Raw genomic sequence first — 20,712 nt, 5'->3', positions numbered from 1 at the left:
ATGTAATGAATAATAGTCTAAATGCCGGTTCAAATCTGTGTGACATCAGCCATCGCTCCTTCTGTTTACAAACAAGAAATGTAAACAAAAAACAATAACGGAGGAAGTATTTGTTACTACAGCCTGTGCATTCTGGGTAACGTTACAGAGTGTTGCTTCAAAGAAAGACTCAAATTGGTTGTTTATCGACCATACAATGTCCTATGTGTCAACCAACGATAATATTTTTCATGTAGATAATGAAATAAAAAATAAAATAGCACTAATATTGTTTGTCTTTACTGATGTCAATGATTTTTATAACGGTAGAATGTTGAGTATAAAGAGTCCTCTAGCGGCTGTTAGGTACAACATCGATAATTTCAAATTATACCCATCTTTCAATTTATTTTAATATATTTATGTGGTATTTTGCAGATAATAAGGCATTTCCTTCTGATTCTAGTAAGTCCTTTTGTATTTATTCCTAAAAAAGAGACTTATTTGGAAAATTTACACATGACCACTTAAAATGCGTATATGTGATATCAATTATTGAACCGTTTGAAATGAAAATTTTCATTGCTTATCGAATTTTCGATACTATTCAAATTTGATTCAAAATCACCCATTACTTATTTGCCAACACCACGTCAGCAGCGCTGCAATTGTTGCTATCTGCAAATAGAAGTTTGAGGGCTTTCTAACATTAGCGCTACGAGACAGTGTCCTGTGTTGTGTTACGCACGCGGGTGGATCGGTGTTGTAAATCTTAGCGCCGTATTTATGGAATTTCGCCGGTTGTAGCTGTCATAGAAGTTTTCGTAGGCGCACAAATGTCAGCTCCTTCGAAGGGGCCCCATCAACATGCTTGGGCACTTCTAGCCCTTCAGAAATCTGCTCCTGCCTCCCCATCGGTTGTTCCGTGGTCTCCAGATAGCAAGGGCAGCACTGCCATTGCAAGATTAGAAGGAAAAGAATTTGAATACATGATTCGACAGAGTCGTGTCGTTATCGGCCGAAATTCTAGTAAAGGCGATGTGGATGTAAATATGGGACATAACAGTTTTATATCTCGAAAGCATATTGAGATTTATTTTGACACACCTTACTTTTACATGCAATGCAATGGAAAGAATGGAGTCTTTGTTGATGGTGTATTCCAAAGAAAAGGAGCACCACCTTTCCTCCTCCCTAGACAGTAAGTATTCACAGCTCTATGTATAATATAATAATAATATATTAAGCCTCTGTTCTTCTCATGAAAGGACTATGAAGTGATTAGTCATTCTAATTCTACCAAGTACCAACTTGACCAAGTAGTGCTAACTACTAACTACTTATTATACAAATAACAAATATGAGTAGCTAGACCTTAAGGCTTAATAATTTGAATGTATCAAGTTATTTTGGGACATGAATTTGTGAAATGATGAATTCTAAAATTATTTCATTTCACAGTGGGTCAAACCTGTTTCTCAACAATTTCCATCTCATAATTTTTTCAGATTGATGTTTCTTTAAATTAAATTGAGACAAAGTTTGAGTGGATTCAAATTTATTAAATGACATAAATGTTAATATTCAGAAAAATTTGGCTGCTTTATTATTGCTTATTACTTAATACTTATTAATTTGAAATCACATCTATCTAAATTCCAATGTACCTACAGGCTAGTATGGAATATATCTACTTGGCGAGCCGCGACTGAATTTTTCGAGCCGTGGTTTTATGGATTTGCCAGCCGTGATTCCATTTCTACGAGCCGTGATTTAAGTGCAAACCGCGATTTTTTAATCAAACAAAAATTTATGACATTCGAGCCGCGAGATTTCATACCTACTGAAATTATATGATATTAGAGCCGCGATATTTCAGACAAAAATAGGACTTTTCCAGACTAGCCTACAGGCTACACTGTACAGAGATCAAGCAACTATCAGAAGGCCTTTGGCACAACATTGGCATAAAATTTAATATCTTTATTATATCTGCCATCATATTTACCTTTAAATACCTCTCTACATGTATTTTTGGGAAGAATTTTTGCTTTGTTAATTCTGGTGATTGTGTAGTTTTGATAATAAATCATAAATAAAACTGAATACTTTTTTGGCCTACAAATCTGATCTTGATGATTGATCCAATTTGGAATATTGGATAAAATTGTCTAAAAATTATGTGTCACTGTCAAAACATGATTTTTAAAAATTAGTCAGAAATTTGATATTTTACTTACTATTTATAGAAGGAATTAGTCTCAATTAGGCAAGGGCCATGGGAATAGGTGAAATTGTTGAGGCAAACTGTTTGCCTAGCTTGGAAAAAATTTACCCTAGGGCTGCAAATAGAGCTTTCCCACCATCTAGGAACCATGAGATTCCTGCTAGTGCTAGATGAATTACTTCCTACCTACCTCATAACAAAAGTGCACAAATGGGATGCAAAATTACAAATGTGTTAGAAATTTGTCATATTGGGGCTGCAAGATTTGAGAAACAAGTAGGAAAATTCCAATTCAAGGCAAAGGGGCATGTTTTGCCTCATTCATGGGTGGCTTTGGACTGATTTTCCAGTTGGTATTTTTACAACACAATTGCCTAACTCTGGATATTGGTGACTTAGTGGCTTCTTTTGGTTTAATATAATTTTTTGTTACTGTTAAATAGTTACTATTGATAATTTCTTTAGCTTCATGTATTTACTCTGTGACTTTTTGTATTACAAATAGGTGAATACTAAAAATCATGCAAGTCACCTGCTTGCATGGTATCTTGTACCATTTTAAAAGTTAGAATATTCCCTTAAATTTCAGCCCTTGCATTTTGGCAATTTGTATCTGTTTTTTTTTTTTTTTGTATGCTTAAGGGTGCATACTGGTCATGGAAAACCTGGAAAATCGTGACATTTGATTATTCATTTTCCATGCCTGGAATGTCATGGGATTTCATTTCAGGTTATGGAAAGTCATGAAATTTGCAAATAAATGAAGAAAAAAAGAAATTGTTTTTCTGTGCTGCATGTGTTAACCCATTAATGCTGAGTGGTTCCATTTGGAACCAGCAGAGAAAAAGGGATTTATAATAAAATTGTAAGATCAAATAAATATACAAGTGGATGCATAGGTTTGACACACATCTTGTACATGTTCTGGCAAAGTTTGGTTCTGCTGCGCCAACTACTCTCTTTTCAGTTAACATTCAAAGATTACCAGAATCAGGTCATGGAAAATTTATGGAATTTTTTTTCTAAATACCAGTACGCTTCCTGATCTAACCCTTTGGTGGGCTAGTTACTATAAGTGGTCACTTGAAAGTTCCTTGTAAAAAGACCTACAACAGCCTCCAGTTTGTGTTTTCTGCTATGTTACCATGCTTCTGCCAATCTTTAATTATCTGACCATCATTCTGCATGTAGCATCATCCCTTACCATCCCCAAGAAATAAAATCTGAGTATTTAAATGAAATTATTGACCCAGAATGCAAAATTGTATTTCTTTCTGCATATTTTTAAAAGATGGAAGTAGCAATATCTATTTAATTAATTACATTAATTTGATGAAATAGTAGTAAATTGAAGTTGGATAGTTATCCTTAACATTTGCATTTAAATTACACACATTTCTGTTTGCGTTCATACTTCATAGTGACTGTATTTACTAAATTCTTCAACTGTGATTTACTCCTTCAATATGCAAAATTTCAAATAATCTATCTGATTAAACAGATTTTAGAAGGGTTTATACTTCCTTGTAATGGATTACAAATTTTAAATTTTTGCACATTTCAATGCTTGCCCACAAAAGGGTTCATAACAATACTGGTAACTTCCCTCATCATTCAATACTAAGATGAACCTCTAAATTATTACAAGTTCTGTTCAATTTTTAATGTAAATTCAACAATGGCCTTGAAACTTATCCCATTACCATCAATTTTTGTTAACAGGTTTTTATTTTTTTGAGTTCACTCCTGTATGCTTTTGCTTCATTTAATGGGAGAACTGGAATCAACAGTAAACTAGGCATGAGTCGCTTATTATGAATCTTAAACCCAATCTAACATTCTCCTAAAAAATGTAAATTCAACAATGTTGCAGTGATTGACGGAGTGCACATTTTCTTATCGATTAAAATGTGAAGTCACGGACGGACGGACATGATGAGCACAATAGCGCTATTTTTCATAAATGAGAAAATGTGCTAAAAATTAACCATACATAAAATTAAAGTTGATTGAAGTATTATTTTTTTTATTGATTTATAATGTTTTTTACCGCAAAATCATAAAATTTGATTCTAGAAATTCAAAAACTAATTATAATAACCTTGATTTTCTACCATTTTAGTAATTCCTAAAATGATTCATTATCCATCAGATGCACCAAAGATTCAGCAGGCAAAATATAGGTTCATACTGAACATATGTGTCAGTTGCAAAATGAAATTTATGAGCATGATCATCGAAATTTACCCATATATTTATTTAGATTTAATTCATGTTTCAGATGCACCATGAGATTCCCCAGCACAAACATCAAGATTCATCATGAACTGTTGTTTCAGATGCACTATAAAATTTCTCAAAACAAACATCAAGATTCATCACGAACTTTTATTTGATGCATCATTAGACTCTCCAGCATCCAACATTAAGATCCATCATGAACTTTTGTTTCAGATGCACCATGAGATTCCCCAGCACCAACATCAAGATTCAATTTCAGTCTCTAGTTGATGAGTTTGATCCACCACCTGCTCGGCTTGCATCCCCTCCGAAGCGTAAGCTACAGCCGCTGCGCATCTCCATACCAGAACAAGATGATGCTAACCTCACGTCTCCATTCCCCTCTCCCACTGGAACTATAAGGTAAGATATTTTTCCATTTTGGTTCCAATATGTATGCACTGACTTAACACGTTCAAAGTATTTTCATCACATATGAGTTTGCAACCCCGACCTGAAGTTGAATAACCTTGTTTTTAAGCATTTTTATTTGTGTTATAAAATTTATTGTTTAATGACATAAATTATGTTATAAATAGTTGATTGTTCCATGATAGAATTTGAGTACTATTAAATTATCAAACAAATATTCTAGAAAAGTTCAAATTGGAAAATATCAAGCAAATCCCAAACTTGAACTAAAAAATGCACTAAACTTGCAAGAAGCACCAATCACCTTAACACTTTTAACATTTTGCAGGCTAAAAGTAGAAATTTTAACATATTTACATATGTGTTAAAAAAAATTTTTATTACCCCAGGAGTTTCCAGGAAAATTTTATTAACTCTGAATGTTTATTCCTCTACACATTATTTGTGTTGTGCTAATTTAGGCTAATGCTTGAACTTGCTGCATTGGTCAGGCTGCAGCTACAATTGTGCTTCTTGATATAGACTGCAAGCCTCTCTTCATCTTTCACATCATTTTGGTACTTGATGTATATATATATATGAAAATATTCTATTTCTAGGTCATAATGGATTAATTTTTAATGTTTTTTGGGGTTACTTCTACATGCGTAGCTCTTTTTGTTATATTTAGGCATTCTATTATTCATAAATCAATTTCCTTGCTAACTGGAAAGAAAACTGTTCTATGTGGATAAATAAGGAAATTAATGAAAAAAAGGAATTTATGACGCAACTGAGGAACAACTGGTGAAATGAACAACTGGTGAAATTAACAAGGAAGGACTGTGATGTTAGAAGAGTTATGAAATTTATGTGAAAGAGTACTGTTTAACTAAACCTATTCTGTAAACTAATAAGATGAAGAAACGTGGGACGTAGCTGGATTCGGGAAGTAACGAAAAAAGGAACTGCGTGGCGTATATACATTTGAGAACTAGCAAGAAAATGAACTGTGTGACGTAGATAAATTCTGGAACTAACAAGAAACTGAACTGTGTGACGTAGATAAATTCGGGAACTAACAAGAAACTGAACTGTGTGACGTAGATAAATTCGGGAACTAACAANAGAAAATGAACTGTGTGACGTAGATAAATTCGGGAACTAGGTAATGAGAAAATGAACTGTGTGACGTAGATAAATTCGGAAACTAACGAGAAAATGAACTGTGTGACGTAGATAAATTCGGGAACTGACGAAAAAATTGAATGTGTGACGTAGATAAATTCGAGAACTAACGAGAAAATGAACTGTGTGATGTAGACAGTTCAGGAAACTGACGAGAAAACGACCTGTGTGACGCAGATTGATTCCGAAACTAAGGAGAAAATAACTGCGTGACCTAGGTTGGTAAAACGAACTGTAACTTCGTTATAGACCGTTCTTAGTGTAAGCCAAAAAGAGAATAATTACACGTGCACAGTTCGGGAAACTAACTAGCTAAATAAGGGAGCAGTGGCCTAGCAAATTACGGAGCAGGCAATAAGTCCAGCAGCTATCTCAATCAATCGTCAGCTATGGAAAGATCGGGTTCCAAAGGCCGGATCCCTTGTGAATCAAGTCAAGAAAAATTCAAGAATCGGCAACAGGCCATGGGCCCATTTCTTCAATGCCGACACTTCTATTCTATTCTAGTGGTGATATCAAGCATACCAAGTGTAGTGGCAAGGGGTGAACCGCTGACGCTTGTGACGTCACTAATGTAAACAAAGCTCGCACTCACATCGGCATGCCACTGTTGTTAGCTGCCGCTTCTTGCCTTGATGCAAGGTGCAATTTCAATTACTTTGTCTCCAATCGAGTGAGGAATTCGTTTGTGTACCTTTTCACTTCCGTAGAGATTCATTTGTTTTCGCAGCGAAACTATTTAATTCGGTATTCATATTTAAAATAAATGTCTAATTGCAGTTATGCTCATTCACGACTTGACTTTATTATCTTCGTGAAATTTGTTTGTAAATCAATTATTTTGTTCTTGAAACCCCGTCTTGTTTGCCTGCCTTCAATGCATGTTAAAAACCGCGCGTACTTGAAAGTGTTCGAGGTAATAGTTGAATTTATTTTATTGATTATTGTAAATTAATGCGTTTCAAGTTACTTTTAGAAATATTCACCATGAGAACGGAAACCTACTTTGACCTCGCGATATATCGCAAGCAAACTATAGAGAATGATTTTTAAAACTAAATAGTGTTTCCTGTTGTAACGAATTCGTATCCCGTCCGACGATTGTATATCTTCTGTACGATCTCCTGATTGCCTGATTGAATATTATGCAAGATCGTATCTTTTCTACGTAGAATAACAGCGATTGAAATGTTTATAAAGTTTTCTGAGAACAGCGTTGATTTTTGTGCGATACCTTGAAGGTTGTCTTATCTTGACCGTTTCAAACTATGATATGGAAGTTTATCGAGTAGTTGCTGTTGGCCTTATCTCTGTGTTTACTCAATCACAGACTGCGCGTGATCATGGTTTGTTTTGGCGCTATCGTCCCGCCAAGGTTACCAAATGACTAGCGATGTGTGTTATAGGCATAGACGTATTTACTATAACGATAATTCTTCCCTCTCACCGCTCAGATGTAGAAAATAAGTAAACAGCAATTTTCATATTCACCAGAAAAACGATCTTCATCCGGTTCTCTCACTGCTACCTCGCACTGTGGTGTAACATTCGAGTTACACCATAGTTTTCCAATGATATTAATAGTGCTACAACATTTCTTACTAGCAGCTTTTCTTAACCCAGGGTTGTCCGGGTCCGGGATAGTACCTACCTAAAATTTGGGAATCCCAACATGCCTATCCTGTTTTTAAATTTTTAATCTGACCTACCTTGAAAAAACCCGTTCCAACAGGTATTCAAAATGAAACTCAAATTTTGATCTCAGTTTTATGTTCAAATTAAAAGTGATGTTTTTAAATATAATTTACGCATACGAAATTTGAAAATTTAATTTCAAAAAGTAAATTCATTCTCACCCTCACCATTTTGCCATATATCAACATGTATTGTGTAAGCGCGATCAAATAGCGATTTTATATATCACATTGTCAGTCCTCAAAAAAAAACGCACACAAAAAATTTCAAAAATTACCGAAGTCCAACGAAATTTCTGACACGTCATGTATGCTGCGAGCTCGCAGCTAAAAACAAATAGATGGCTGCGGCAACCTTTTTTTTAACCATCTTGACTCAGAGTAAACCAGCTCGTTCCTTTATCCAGCGGTTCAGGTCTCGTATATTATTTATTTCTTACTGCATTAGCATATAGTAGTGTATAATTTGTTATGTCTGAAGCTTATGCATTTAGCCTATTTTTACAGTTGCCATGCAATCTTCTAGGCTTCCATCTTGAGTTTGTTGATGCATGTATAAAATATCTGCATTAAATACGTACAGGCCAAGAGGATTTCTTTAATTGCATGCATCGTCTTTTTTTTCATTCACTAGTCATCACTAATGCTTGTTACAGCGCTGCCTACTCTCATGTCACGCTGGTTACAGCGCCGCCAGCTCATGTCACGCTTGTTACAGCGCCGCCTCCTCTCATGTCACGCTTGTTACAGCGCCGCCTCCTCACATGTCACACTTGTTACAGCGCTGCCTACTCTCATGTCACGCTTGTTACAGCGCTGCCTCCTCACATGTCACGCTTGTTACAGCACTGCCTCCTCTCATGTCACGCTTGTTACAGCGCTGCCAACTCTCATGTCACGCTGGTTACAGCGCCGCCTCCTCTCATGTCACGCTTGTTACAGCGCCGCCTCCTCTCATGTCACGCTTGTTACAGCACTGCCTCCTCTCATGTCACGCTTGTTACAGCGCCGCCTCCTCACATGTCACGCTTGTTACAGCACTGCCTCCTCTCATGTCACGCTTGTTACAGCGCCGCCTACTCTCATGTCACGCTTGTTACAGCGCCGCCAACTCTCATGTCACACTTGTTACAGCACCGCCAACTCTCATGTCACGCTTGTTACAGCGCCGCGAACTCTTGTCCGACGTCGCCGCGTTCGTACCATGGCAGCAGCGGCATCAGCCACGTCAGCGGAGCAGCCCTGGGACGACGCTTAGGCTTACAACCTCCAGCACCTACACCTGCTGCAGGTGGGTTGCTTTCTTCTGCAGGTGGAAAGTTATTTTCTTATAGATCAGGGGCTATACTTTCAAAACTCGCTAAGTGAACGTAAGTACTTACGCTCTATTTTCTTATCTATGATTGGTGGATTTTGCTTGAAAGACCGTCAATGATTGGCTGATGAACTTACGATCTCTTAACTTTTTTTGAAAGTATAGGCCAAGAAGAAAACATGAGTTCAAAATATATAGTTTTTACGCACTGGGCAGTTGTGGTCATCAATAATGCTGCAGGATAAAGTACAAAAGAATGCTGCCCTTTGCAGTGGGATGAATCTTAACTTACGGATCTAAGATGGCAACTAGTTGTATATGCATGAATGCAGAATGTTCATGCTGCTACAGAACGAAGCAGATCTAAGGCGGGCGAAACCTTTTAATTTTAATTTTAATATATTCATAAGAAGTATTTTTTACATATTTTTTGATAGCTTAGAAAATATGACATTGATCTCCTTAAATTATTTATTTGATCAATTTTAGAAGCATGAAGTGATAACTTTTTCTTACCAAATTGAAAAAAAATGTCGCGTGACAGGCGCGGTGATGCTATCGGCAAGCGGCATTGAGGGCTCCTCGAGTGCGGACGGCACTAAGCAGCAGTTCACTGTCCGACATGGCGGACCACCCGCGGCTGTGGCTGCTCTCAGAAACACGGAAATTAAAAGTAGGGTTTAACTCTGGGTGTTCAATTTAATGGGGAGTTGGTTTCAGAGTTATTGATTTTGTAATAAAAATTATCTTTTTTAACAATTTATTTGTATTACAAAGTAAAGTTTTTTTTTTCCAGCTCACTAAATTTCTGACAAATTAGTTTTGCTTGAACCGGCCTTATTGCAACGTCCCAAATATTTTCGAAAGAATTAATATTCGAAAACTTATCATATTCAGCATCAGCAAACATACTGAAAGAATTATATACGGTAGCATTGCTCCATCTGCGTAACGCAGAGCAAAACCTTCTATTAATTTTTAACAATCAATTTCTACTGTAATTTCTGCATTTTTACAATAACATGAAAATTGGTAAAAATTTAATCTATTTCCAAGTGCTATTCACCCTCTAAATTTAGAATTTATTTCTAAACAGCTAATGTTCTTAGCGCATTTTCTCATTTATGGAAAAAAACCCTATTGTGTTCGTCATGTCCGTCTGTCTGTCCGTGACTTCCCGTTTTCGTTAATTTTTGAGAAAATGCCCTCTCTGTCACTCACTGCTGTGAGTACTGAGTTATATTTTTTCCGTTTTTTTTTAATTCCCTAACCTGAGAATAAATTTCCAGTGACCCTAGCACCGGGCGAGGAATACGTAACCCTGAACTCCGGCATGGCGGGGGACGGCGGCAGCGCGACTATCCTTGCGTCTGGGGGACCGGCGACATTGATGGTTGCCAGCTCCTCCATTAAGGTCTGTTATAGGGTTAAGTTAATTAGCAGTAAGTTAAGTTAATTTAATTTAAGTCACTATTGGTTAAGTTGCCAGCTCCTCCATTAAGGTCTGTTATAGGGTTAAGTTAATTAGCAGTAAGTTAAGTTAAGTTAAGTCACTATTGGTTAAGTTTCCAGCTCCTCCATTAAGGTCTGTTATAGGCTTACAGATTTACCCTACCAGTCATCTGACATTGAAAAACGTTCACCCAACGAAACCAACATTTAATCAACATTTTTTTCAACAAGTGACTTTTATTGTTTATGGCTACTTAGCACCCATTGAGATCTGTTACTGGCTTACAGTCTTGCCCCACCAGGCATCTGCCATTGAAAAACGTTCACCCAACGAAACCAACCCTTAACCAACATTTTTTTCAACATGTGACCTTTATTGTTTATGGCTAGCTAGCACTCATTGAGATCTGTTACTGGCTTACATTTGTACCCCACCTGGGACATGGCGTTGGAATAAAAAGGCGCTTCTTCGATGAAACAAACTCATAAATCCATTGAGATGTGTCTTGAATGCTGACTGTTGTCATTTATAGCTAGTTAGCATAGAAATGTCTTGATGTCTAAAAGTGATCGTTTATGGCCTGTTATCATCATAGAGATAGAGGTTACCTACCTAAGCACCCTTAGACGCCGCTCATTAGTTTCATATCGGCTAAAGATGCCTAAATAGTTAGACAAGCAGCAACCAAAGTCTATGAAGCTTGTGTATTGTAGCGAATATGCAAATTGAATTCGTAGTGAAGGCAAAAGAAATGCTGGCAAACCAGCTAAGGTTTATAATCGTGAGCGTCAGTAGAATGTATACAAATGTTAAGCTGATCCAAAAGGTAATGTTGCATGCATTTAATGTTAAAGGCCCGTTAGAACATGCACACAACGGTAATCTGATAAATTTTGGCAAGTTCAGGTAGATATTAAGTCACCAGTCAAGATAATCTTTCAGAACTTATTTTTTATAATCCACCGCAATTCTAATGCAAATCCCATTTTTTATCATAGGTCTCTTTGTAAACAATACAGTAATAGCTTCTTACAATAAATATTTTTGACAGCTAACAGTTTTTGAATTCTCGAAAATATTGGATATTCATGATTGTTGAATGTTTTAGTGTTCATTATTCTTAATTTGGCCGTACAATTTACAAACGTGTGTTTCAGAACGCGCCGGAGACCTACATCGACGCCTCTGGTATCATCTTTGACTCATCACCAGCAGCAATGACGGCTCAATACGCCGATGATGGCGTGACAGGCTCAGGTATTGTGTTGGACGCCTCAGAGAGCGGTGGTCTTGGTGGATCCCACAACGGCATTCACGCTTCCAGCAGTGCCAGCGGAGGCCTTCTGTCGGTCGGTGCAGAGGAAAGCGGTTACTTCACATCGCCACATCCTCCTGATCAGCCTAATAGCCCACCTGGAGCTAAGGTGAGTCATCTATTCCATTTGACCAACTCATAGGATTATCTCTGTATAGGCTCTTTCTTGCCTCAAAAGTGTAGGATAGCCATTCCCTTGGGGTGAGACATTTATGTAGATTAACTGCATAAAAATACTATCACAAGCAAGTCACTGATTTAAATAATAGTCAAAGCATTCTTATAGTAAGTTAATACGATGAATATTAGTTCCTTATTCCATGATCCTAATTTTTCTTCTCGATTCCGTAGTAAACAGATCGCATTATCGAGATTTAATTTTATGTGCAGGATGACTCGAAGCCTCCGTACTCATACGCCCAGCTGATTGTCCAGGCCATATCTTCAGCTTTGGACAAGCAGCTCACACTCAGCGGCATATATTCCTACATCACTAAGAACTATCCTTACTACCGTACTGCTGATAAAGGCTGGCAGGTATGAGTGTTCCCCTTGCAAACAAGTCTCTGATAAGGAAGCTGCGTTCTTGTTATTATATTTAACGTACCCCAAGTGCCCTAGATGAAATCAGGATTATAATGAGTAAACGTGGCTCCTATTTGTGTTTGAACAAAATATTTTAGTCCGCATGAAAGATGCAAAGTTCAATGCAATCTTGCATGCAAAAGTATTAATAAGAACTATTGAAGTTGGCATTAGTTTTAAAATAATATAATTGAAAGTTTGCGCTCTAATAAAAAAATTATTTTATATAAATCTGCAAACTAGACTAATGACATTATTTTGTTACTCCCACATGGCATATACTTTACATTAAATTTTGGGCTTTAAGGGATGGGAGAATTTTTTTCAAATCCACATTTCTTCGTCCTATGTAGGCACCAGCTTGCATTAATTGCTTCTACCAAACAGAATTCTATCCGTCACAACTTATCGCTGAACCGATACTTCGTGAAAGTCCCGCGCTCTCAAGAGGAGCCAGGAAAGGGCAGCTTCTGGCGCATTGATCCGCCCAGCGAAGTGAAGCTCGTAGACCAGGCCTTTAAACGGCGCCGGCAACGTGGCGTGCCTATTTTCAAGGCTCCATTTTCTCACATATCTGCTAGGTATGATTATTCTTTAGGTCGGGTTATGGGACGGCTGTTTTGATTCTTTTAATGATCCATTTTCTGACATATCTACCAATTATTTTATCCTTCCTAGTTTTTGTGCGGCCGTTTTGATTCTTTGAATGCTTCATTTTCTAACATATCTACTAATTATTTTATCCTTCCTAGTTTTTGTGCGGCCGTTTTGATTCTTTAATGCTCCATTTTCTAACATATCTACTAATTATTTTATCCTTCCTAGTTTTTTGCGGCTGTTTTGATTCTTTGAATGCTTCATTTTCTACCAATTAAATCAGGTTTGATGGTTATTAATTAATCTGATTAAATTATCTGGTAATTAGCTTCATACCAGATTGGTTCCTCTGCTCGGATATAGTGTTATTTTCATCATCTGCCGCGGGCCTTAAGGTTTCATATCAATAATCTAACTTGTTTTTAAATAAATGCGTTGCGTTTCACATGATTTGATTTTTGCTAGCGATTGAATAATATTGATAATAGTTATTACCAAGTACCCTGCTGTAATAACTCTTACACTTATTCCGTCAGCACATGTTGTGTTTTTTCTTGTTAGATAGAATTGCCATTTTCCTCCCGATGCTGTTCTCATTGCAATTGGCTTTCTCTGTCAAGCCTATGTGTGTGTTTCTATGTGTCTTCCGTGTGCCTAGTTGATTAAATTTGCATTACAGAATTTGTTTGTCCTTGTTTATTTGTTGTTGGGTGTTAATTGAGATCGTTTTCCCCAGTCGCTCAGCACCAACTTCTCCCTCTCATGTTGGGATGAGTGGATTGGTGACTCCCGACTCCCTCTCTCGAGAGGGCTCCCCCTCTCCATCAGAGCACTACTCTCACGACTCCCACCACTACCAGGGAGACTCTCACTCTTACCAAGCCGAGTCGCATCATTTCACTTCCGAAAACACGTCCACTTCGTCATCCGGGGTTCATTTCTCCGACTCTTCGAACTCGTCACTGTATCACGAGGGCGGCACCGCTACGCTCCACTACCGCGACGATGACTTAGGCGATGCGCATTGTGACGTCATCGCTGCTGCGTCTCCTGTGCGCCACATCACTTCTCAAGGTTTCGTCTCGTTGACATTTTTCGTTATTTCTTCGCCAGGCATTGATCATTGGCGTACTATCTATCGTTCGTATTTTGTTGCTCAATCTTACAACTTCAAAGAACCTAAGTGACCTTAAGAGTTCTTGTTTTATTTAATAAGTGATAACGATTGAACGTTAGACGTTCAATTGTTCAAAGTTAGACGTTCAATCATTGAACGTCAGACGCTCTATCGTTGAACGTCAAAAGATTTTAACTCCTTGGGAATTCATTAGGTAATTTTTTTAAGCGTTTTAGTCCCACATTTTATCTTCTTGAATTATTTCTCAATTTTACAGGAGGCAAATATATACTCGCCACGACCAGTGGAGCTAACAACGTTGGGACTGTCGTTAAAACCATTGAGGGGTGCAGCATCGTAGACGGCGGTGTCGTGAAGACCGTAGGTGGGATCATCGAGGGCGGCGTGGTCAAAACCTTGGGCGGCCTCATGGACACGTCAACCGGCATCGTGAAGACCGTGGGTGGCATCACTGATGCCGGTTGTGCTGGAGGTATGGTCAGGACTATTAGCGGGATGACTAAAGTGGATACCAGCGGCGGGCAACAAGTTGTTATCCAGCAGACGACTTCTGACCAGACACCAACCCAAGTTCTCCTGCCGTCTGGGTTGAGCAAGTATGGGTGAGACAGAAAGTGTGCTGTGCATGCTAATTTTAAATCTGAAGATAAACATGTTGATCATTTGAATAACGAAATTCAAATATATTTCTACCTCTTTTGTACATTGTTTCTGTGATATATTTATCCCAGTAATTTAAATCCTGTGTTCAGTCTAGATGGTGACCTTTTTCATTTTTTGCGGGTTACTATTTTTTGCATTTGATTGTTGATACAATGTGGACAAATTATTGTCGATTGAATGAAAAGAGCAAGAAACTGCATTGCTGTAACCAATTTTCTGTTGCAATTTTCCTTTGATTTTCATTGCTGACTTTGAATTTTTACCAATATTAATGTTCATGCCTCTTACCGATAATTTAATTTCAGGAGCTACGTTTCCGTCAATGGTGAGATGAGGAGAGTGATAAGCGCGAACACCATTGGAAGTAGCAACAGCGGTACCGTCAACAACAGCAGTGGTGCTGTCAACAGCAACGGCAACAGCTGCAAGCCTCAAAAACCTGTCATGCTCGGGATTGTCTCGTGTGGCCAACCTCAACAAGGGACGCCATCACACATGGTCTACGCTACGGCTATCAGCTCCAATAACGGCATCAACAGTAACAGCAGTAATAACGGCACGGTAACAGTCGTGACTCACCAACAGCAGGAGACAACTTTCAAGCCTCCTTTCATGCAGACGAAACAGATGCAAATTTCTGAAGATAATGAAGCTCGAGGAACTCTCACTTCCACAGTTGAGCCGGTGCTTAAGAAGCCTCGCTGTGATGTTCCTTAACGTCCGTTGCTGCTCATTAACTCAATATTGCTTCTCAGGATATCGCTCTTTTGGGGCAAGAATCAAACAATATTCATGCACCATCATGGATTTTTCCTGTGCATATACACTTATGAAAAATATGCTTTATATATTGGGTGTTTTGCTGCGTTCCACTCGAAACTATAGTCCAGGAAATTCGTAACTATAGTCCAGGGCCAAGGAATGGCGTGAGCAAAAATACTCTCCTCTGATAAAATATCATCTTCAAATACCTCTCTCAACCTCATTGTTGAGCAACTAGTTATATTTGTTTATCGACCATAGCAAAAATTTTTAATTTGAATGATGATATTCATCTTCGTGCCACCCGACAACTAAACTTTTTAATTTAAATGGTGATATTTTTCTGCATTAAGTTTTTTAGCTTCCGTTACCTTCATTGTTATTCCTTGGTTACTCCTGACATCTCAGTCTTCACCCAGTACAATAATAATCCCTATGCTCAACTTATATTTACAAAATTTATGCATCGCCCGGAAACGGGTAAATTCTTCAGGGTAATTTTGACTCGTTTGATTCTTGCCCCATCGTGACAGCGTGTTTGTATTTGATGTAAATACCACCACATACTTCTTGAAACCTTCCCGTACCCATTAATTATATAATTTGTGCGTTTACTAGCCTTTTTAGGGGAGGAAAGAGAAATTCAACTTAGATTAATTTCTATAGTATATGTACTCCTCCGATATAACGTTGCCGTTGCTAGTTGAGTAATAACGCTTGTAGCTTTAGCATATCTAGCAAACGCCGCCAATGAGCGGAGTTTAGAACTTATGAACTTCTCTGAGTCTTTTTTAATCGTTACCAGGGAGTGGAAGAATAGAAACGTTAAGATGCCGATCAGCATGAACCTGGATAGTTCACTATCATCATAGATGGAATTATGAATTCATAACTTTCATCAGTTTTGTCCGTGGTTGCAGCACGCTTCTAATAAGGGCAGGAGCTTTGAAAAATAATCAATAAAGGTACAAACAAACTTATTGGCATATTAATTTAAACGAACTGATGCATTTAGGGTTAAAGTGTTCTTTCAGTACTCTTTAATTTTGTTTCTTGCCTCAAAAAAACGCTGAAAACCTTTATTTCATTTCGTTTTTCTGCTCGTAAGTTCTCAAAATTTTACATTTCCATACAAATAGCGTTCAATTTACACTCATTGAACACTTTTAAAAACTCGAATCTAGGAAAATTTGAACTCATATTCCAAAAACTTTGTTATTTTTCGCTGCTCATGAACACACTGCGAATATTAAAATTATATTCCTGCGCTTCTTTGTTACTGGAGAAATCAGGAGGCTTCCATCTGCCAAGTCAATAACGCATGCTTTAATATCAACGTAGATTCTTGCTGCAATCAAATCTTGCTCTGTAATTAAAATTTATAAATAAATCAGTTGTTACCGTCTATTTCATGACAATCAATGTTTAATTTGAAGCGTCTCGACACGTTAATGTGATGTTCTAAGTTGAACTTGAGCACTATGTTATTCATAATCAACTCGAGCTTAGGCTTGTTCGCCGCACGATTGCCGAAAGTAACAAGCATACTCTGAAAAAAATGTATGTCTCTATGTAAAGAGAACCCGCAGGACCGAACGTTGTTGATGTGGTCTGTACATATTGTGTGCAATATGCCCTGCTTTTCCAGCCTCATGTGCATTGGGTGAATGCTGTATGAGCGTGTGATGTTTTTGTCGGTAGAAACAATCCCTTTATACTTTCAATCTTACCAAGTGTGAGAGTTGGAGCGGTTCTAGTGCTTCATGACGTTTAATACATTTTTTTACTTACTAGAAGTACGATACCAAGCAGCGTATAAATTATGGAATGCAAGATTTCAGCTCACCTTTCTATTTAAAGTCAGTGCTATTCAAAGATTGGTTTCTAGATCTCAATAGAAAGAAAGCGTATCCATTACAAAACGTACTCTAGTATCGGTCAAAAGCGTTGTTTGTAGTTTTATATTATATTTTCTATATGCCTCGCTTATGCTGCGGGCATTGTTTGCTTCTTTTTGTACTAATATTCGTACCTTTATTTTTTGACTTTCTGTTCACAACGTTATTGTTTGGTGTAATTTATTTCAAATTTAAAGATGATTTGACTTTACGAAGCTTTTTTTTGTCTTGAAGGCATCACTGTACAAATTTCTTTAGAACCTTACATTATATTCTGAGGTTCATTAGTCATTCTGCATGTTCATTGAATTTGTTGCGTTTATTTGTTTGTTATTGTTTAGATAACCGCTAAGATCGCGTCGGTTTAGCCTTAGTTTTAATCATAGTTATTTCATGGAAATATTGTACATAGCTGCTGATTTATGTTTATTCCTTACCTCGCCACGCTAACCAGCTGCTGTTTTTTTCAATTTTCTTTGACTTGTCATTTTACTTTTTTTATGATATACTGTCGTTGAGTGTCAAGCAACATAGACTGTAAAAAGTTAATTGAGTATCTGGATGTAGATTTCGCACTTTGAAATCAACACATCGGCTCTGAAATCAACACGAACAACCCGTTGTTAATTGTGTTTTTGATGTTGCTGAAAGTGATGGCGAATTCAGAGAAATTGCTTCAGCTTGTGCAGCGTGCGTTAGGATATCCCTAAAAATTAAATTATAAAATGCAGAACTTGGTTCGAAATTATTTATTGCTCCTATTTCTTCATAATTTATTAAAGTGTCACTGGTAAGTTAGATCATCTGAAAAGTTATGGTTTCTTGTGTTTGTAATTATTCAATTGTTTATGACGACGCGGCTTCTGAATTTGTTTGGGATTAATAATTGTACATTTTTACGTTACATGTCTAAGGTAGTTAGTTTGCTTGCTTTGCGCTCCTTGTGTGTTTCATCATTATTATTATTATTTTTCTTTATAACATGTGAACGCACTTCCTTTTGACGGAAAAAAGGGGACTGTCGTACTCCTGCCCACTGTACGGCTTTATGACCATGAAAAATTAATATCCATGTAGGCACAAGGTGTGAATTTTATTAGTCCTGTTCCGTTCAACACGACTTGCATGTCATAGTACTGTCATTAGTCAGGGCCTACCACCCCCAAGGCTTCTTCCCTCCCGCCCAGATCTTTAGTTGTATATTTCCTACATCTTTCCTACCATGACTAACGAAACAATTAGTTCCACGAATTATCTGGGTATGATAATTTAAGGGATAAAAATGTATACGTGTGAAATCCTTTACGTTGTGTGGACTGCGATCAGACGAACTCTCGTCTCTTCTGTCTCGCACTACTGACACTGCCGCAACAACTTGCCACGAAGTAGAGTTTCATCAAGCAACTTAATTGGCATTAGTTTCTGGTCAAATGATAATGGGGTAGATTGGTTGTCAAGAATCTCATTGCTCCAAAAAAATGTTTTTATGATTTTTGGCAATATTTTATACACCGAAATTCTCTACACCACTCAGAAACGACGGTTATGCTGCAGAAACGTTAGTGGAGAGACGTCCTTCTTCATGGCCCTCAAACCTGACGATAACAATTTTCTCGACGAAATAACTCTCTGATGTCCTTAATGTTGGTTCTGTTTCTATTTTCCATGCTTGTTCATTTTTCACTGACCTAGTGTGAGAAGTCAGTTTAACATTTTGCTGGCATAAACGATGAAATTTATTTGTGATGACGAGTTTCTGGTCATCAAATGTGCAATAGTTGACCCAAAAATGTTTGGCCCGAAAAAATAGTGACGCGAATGTCAAATGTGCTGCAGTTTGGCATCATGTTGCCATGCTCACAAATTTCCTATGGATTGATCATGTTTATAGTGTGCAAGCGAGCAAAGAAGCAAGTGAGCATCAAATTTGTAATTTTTATTTTATTCAATTTTTAAGTATAACATGATCGGTAGATAATTAGTAATCGATCGTTCAGTGAAGGAAGCTCTGTTCAGACTTGAACAAACTGTATAAAGAGGAGTGTGATGTCATCGTTTTTTTTATAGCCTCTTCATTTTCAGACAACCTGCTTTGTGTACATGTGTTCAAATATTGCGTCTTGTCTTTAATCTCTTTTAATTAACACTGATATGGTAAAAGAGAATTATTTTGCGGAGGTCATTTGCGAGTACATTCATTGACAGCGGGTAAATACAGTAAATCAGGATCAGGATTCAGTGGCAAAGACACAAGATCGATGAAAACCGGCCAAATTATTTCCAATGCATACTGCATTGGATATAATAAAGAAAGTTTTAAACATAAACCTTTTTGAAGCGCCATAAAGGTTTATTGATAGTTATTGTTTGGATTGGGGCGACTGTGGAAGAGGTTTCTAACATTTCCCCAACAAAAATGGATTTTTTTGTAGTTTAGTTGTTAAAAATTTTAAATTCATTTAGATATCTCTGCTCTTCGTAAAGACAGACAATGAACACTGTGCTGCGGCGATGTCGAACTTTTAATTGATCCAAGATGCTGCTATGAATCTATGAAATTGGCTAACCCAGGTCCATGAATTATTTTGCTGTCATTGAATTTCGTCTTCAATTACCGAATTTGTTTTCCCTGCATTGATGTGATATCACATGATTTTTTCTTTAGCTATTCTTGTATCCCCATCTCATTGAGGGCCTTTTTTAACTCTTCTAGACGCTTTTTTTTTTTCATACAAACGGTTTCCTTCCTTCACTCTGGTAATGATTTTTTGGGGGGACTGTTAGGATGATTTACATATGACAATGTAGACATGAAGTTGTTGCAGCTTAACAGTATTAATGCAAGCAACGAGAATTCAGCTTTTATGCTTTGCTAATTGTTCAATTAATGGGAAGTTTTTTCTTCATATTCTTCGTGGGAATTTTTTTGTGCCGCGTATGCAAGCAGAGTGAAAGCAGAAATGGGCATAAAATTAGGTTCTCCTAGATGAGAAAATTTATAAAATAATATAATTCATCCAGAATCGCTGGTTGGGGGACATTCAAGCAATGATTAATCAATATTAAATGTATATCATGGTGTAAAACGTTAGGCACAACAAATTCCTTATAAGTACACGCTTATTCCAAATATCTTAAAGCCGTAGTTAAACATTGAAGTTAATTTAATGTGAACGTAACTGTTGGTTATCTGAGAATGTTCAGCAAATTCCTTAGGAAAAAGATTTCAAGCTATTACACCAACGATACTTGCAACGCTGAATGGAT

The 20,712-nt window shown here is 37.3% G+C and overlaps 1 protein-coding gene across 2 annotated transcripts; it reads left to right on the top strand.

Annotated features, from left to right (window-relative positions):
* The first annotated feature begins 703 nt into the window (after positions 1-703).
* Positions 704-19,561, top strand: LOC108676728. Of its 2 annotated transcripts, none has more exons than XM_018164869.2 (11): positions 704-1,180; positions 4,661-4,849; positions 8,886-9,010; positions 9,579-9,707; positions 10,324-10,448; positions 11,645-11,911; positions 12,193-12,339; positions 12,775-12,968; positions 13,721-14,058; positions 14,379-14,718; positions 15,091-19,561. In XM_018164869.2, the coding sequence occupies exons 1-11, from the start codon at positions 816-818 to the stop codon at positions 15,500-15,502; spliced, it is 2,631 nt and encodes an 876-aa protein (XP_018020358.1). In that variant the 5' UTR covers positions 704-815; the 3' UTR covers positions 15,503-19,561. The 2 variants fall into 2 exon arrangements, with proteins under 2 accessions (XP_018020358.1, XP_018020350.1); XM_018164861.2 differs by having other exon boundaries at positions 14,379-14,724.
* Positions 19,562-20,712: the final 1,151 nt, after the last annotated feature.

Source organism: Hyalella azteca, unplaced genomic scaffold, assembly GCF_000764305.2.
Source record: "Hyalella azteca isolate HAZT.00-mixed unplaced genomic scaffold, Hazt_2.0.2 contig2768, whole genome shotgun sequence".
Taxonomy (NCBI): domain Eukaryota; kingdom Metazoa; phylum Arthropoda; class Malacostraca; order Amphipoda; family Hyalellidae; genus Hyalella; species Hyalella azteca.
The sequence above is the reverse complement of the archived record's forward strand: the minus strand, read 5'-3'. Positions and strand labels throughout refer to the sequence as shown.

Bases quoted from the DNA above. Each gene is read 5' to 3' on its own strand.
- LOC108676728 (XM_018164861.2), top strand. From the start codon at position 816: ATGTCAGCTCCTTCGAAGGGGCCCCATCAACATGCTTGGGCACTTCTA. The intron at 11,912-12,192 runs GTGAGTCATCTA...TTTTATGTGCAG, and splicing joins ATAGCCCACCTGGAGCTAAG to GATGACTCGAAGCCTCCGTA. The intron at 12,340-12,774 runs GTATGAGTGTTC...TCTACCAAACAG, and splicing joins CTGCTGATAAAGGCTGGCAG to AATTCTATCCGTCACAACTT.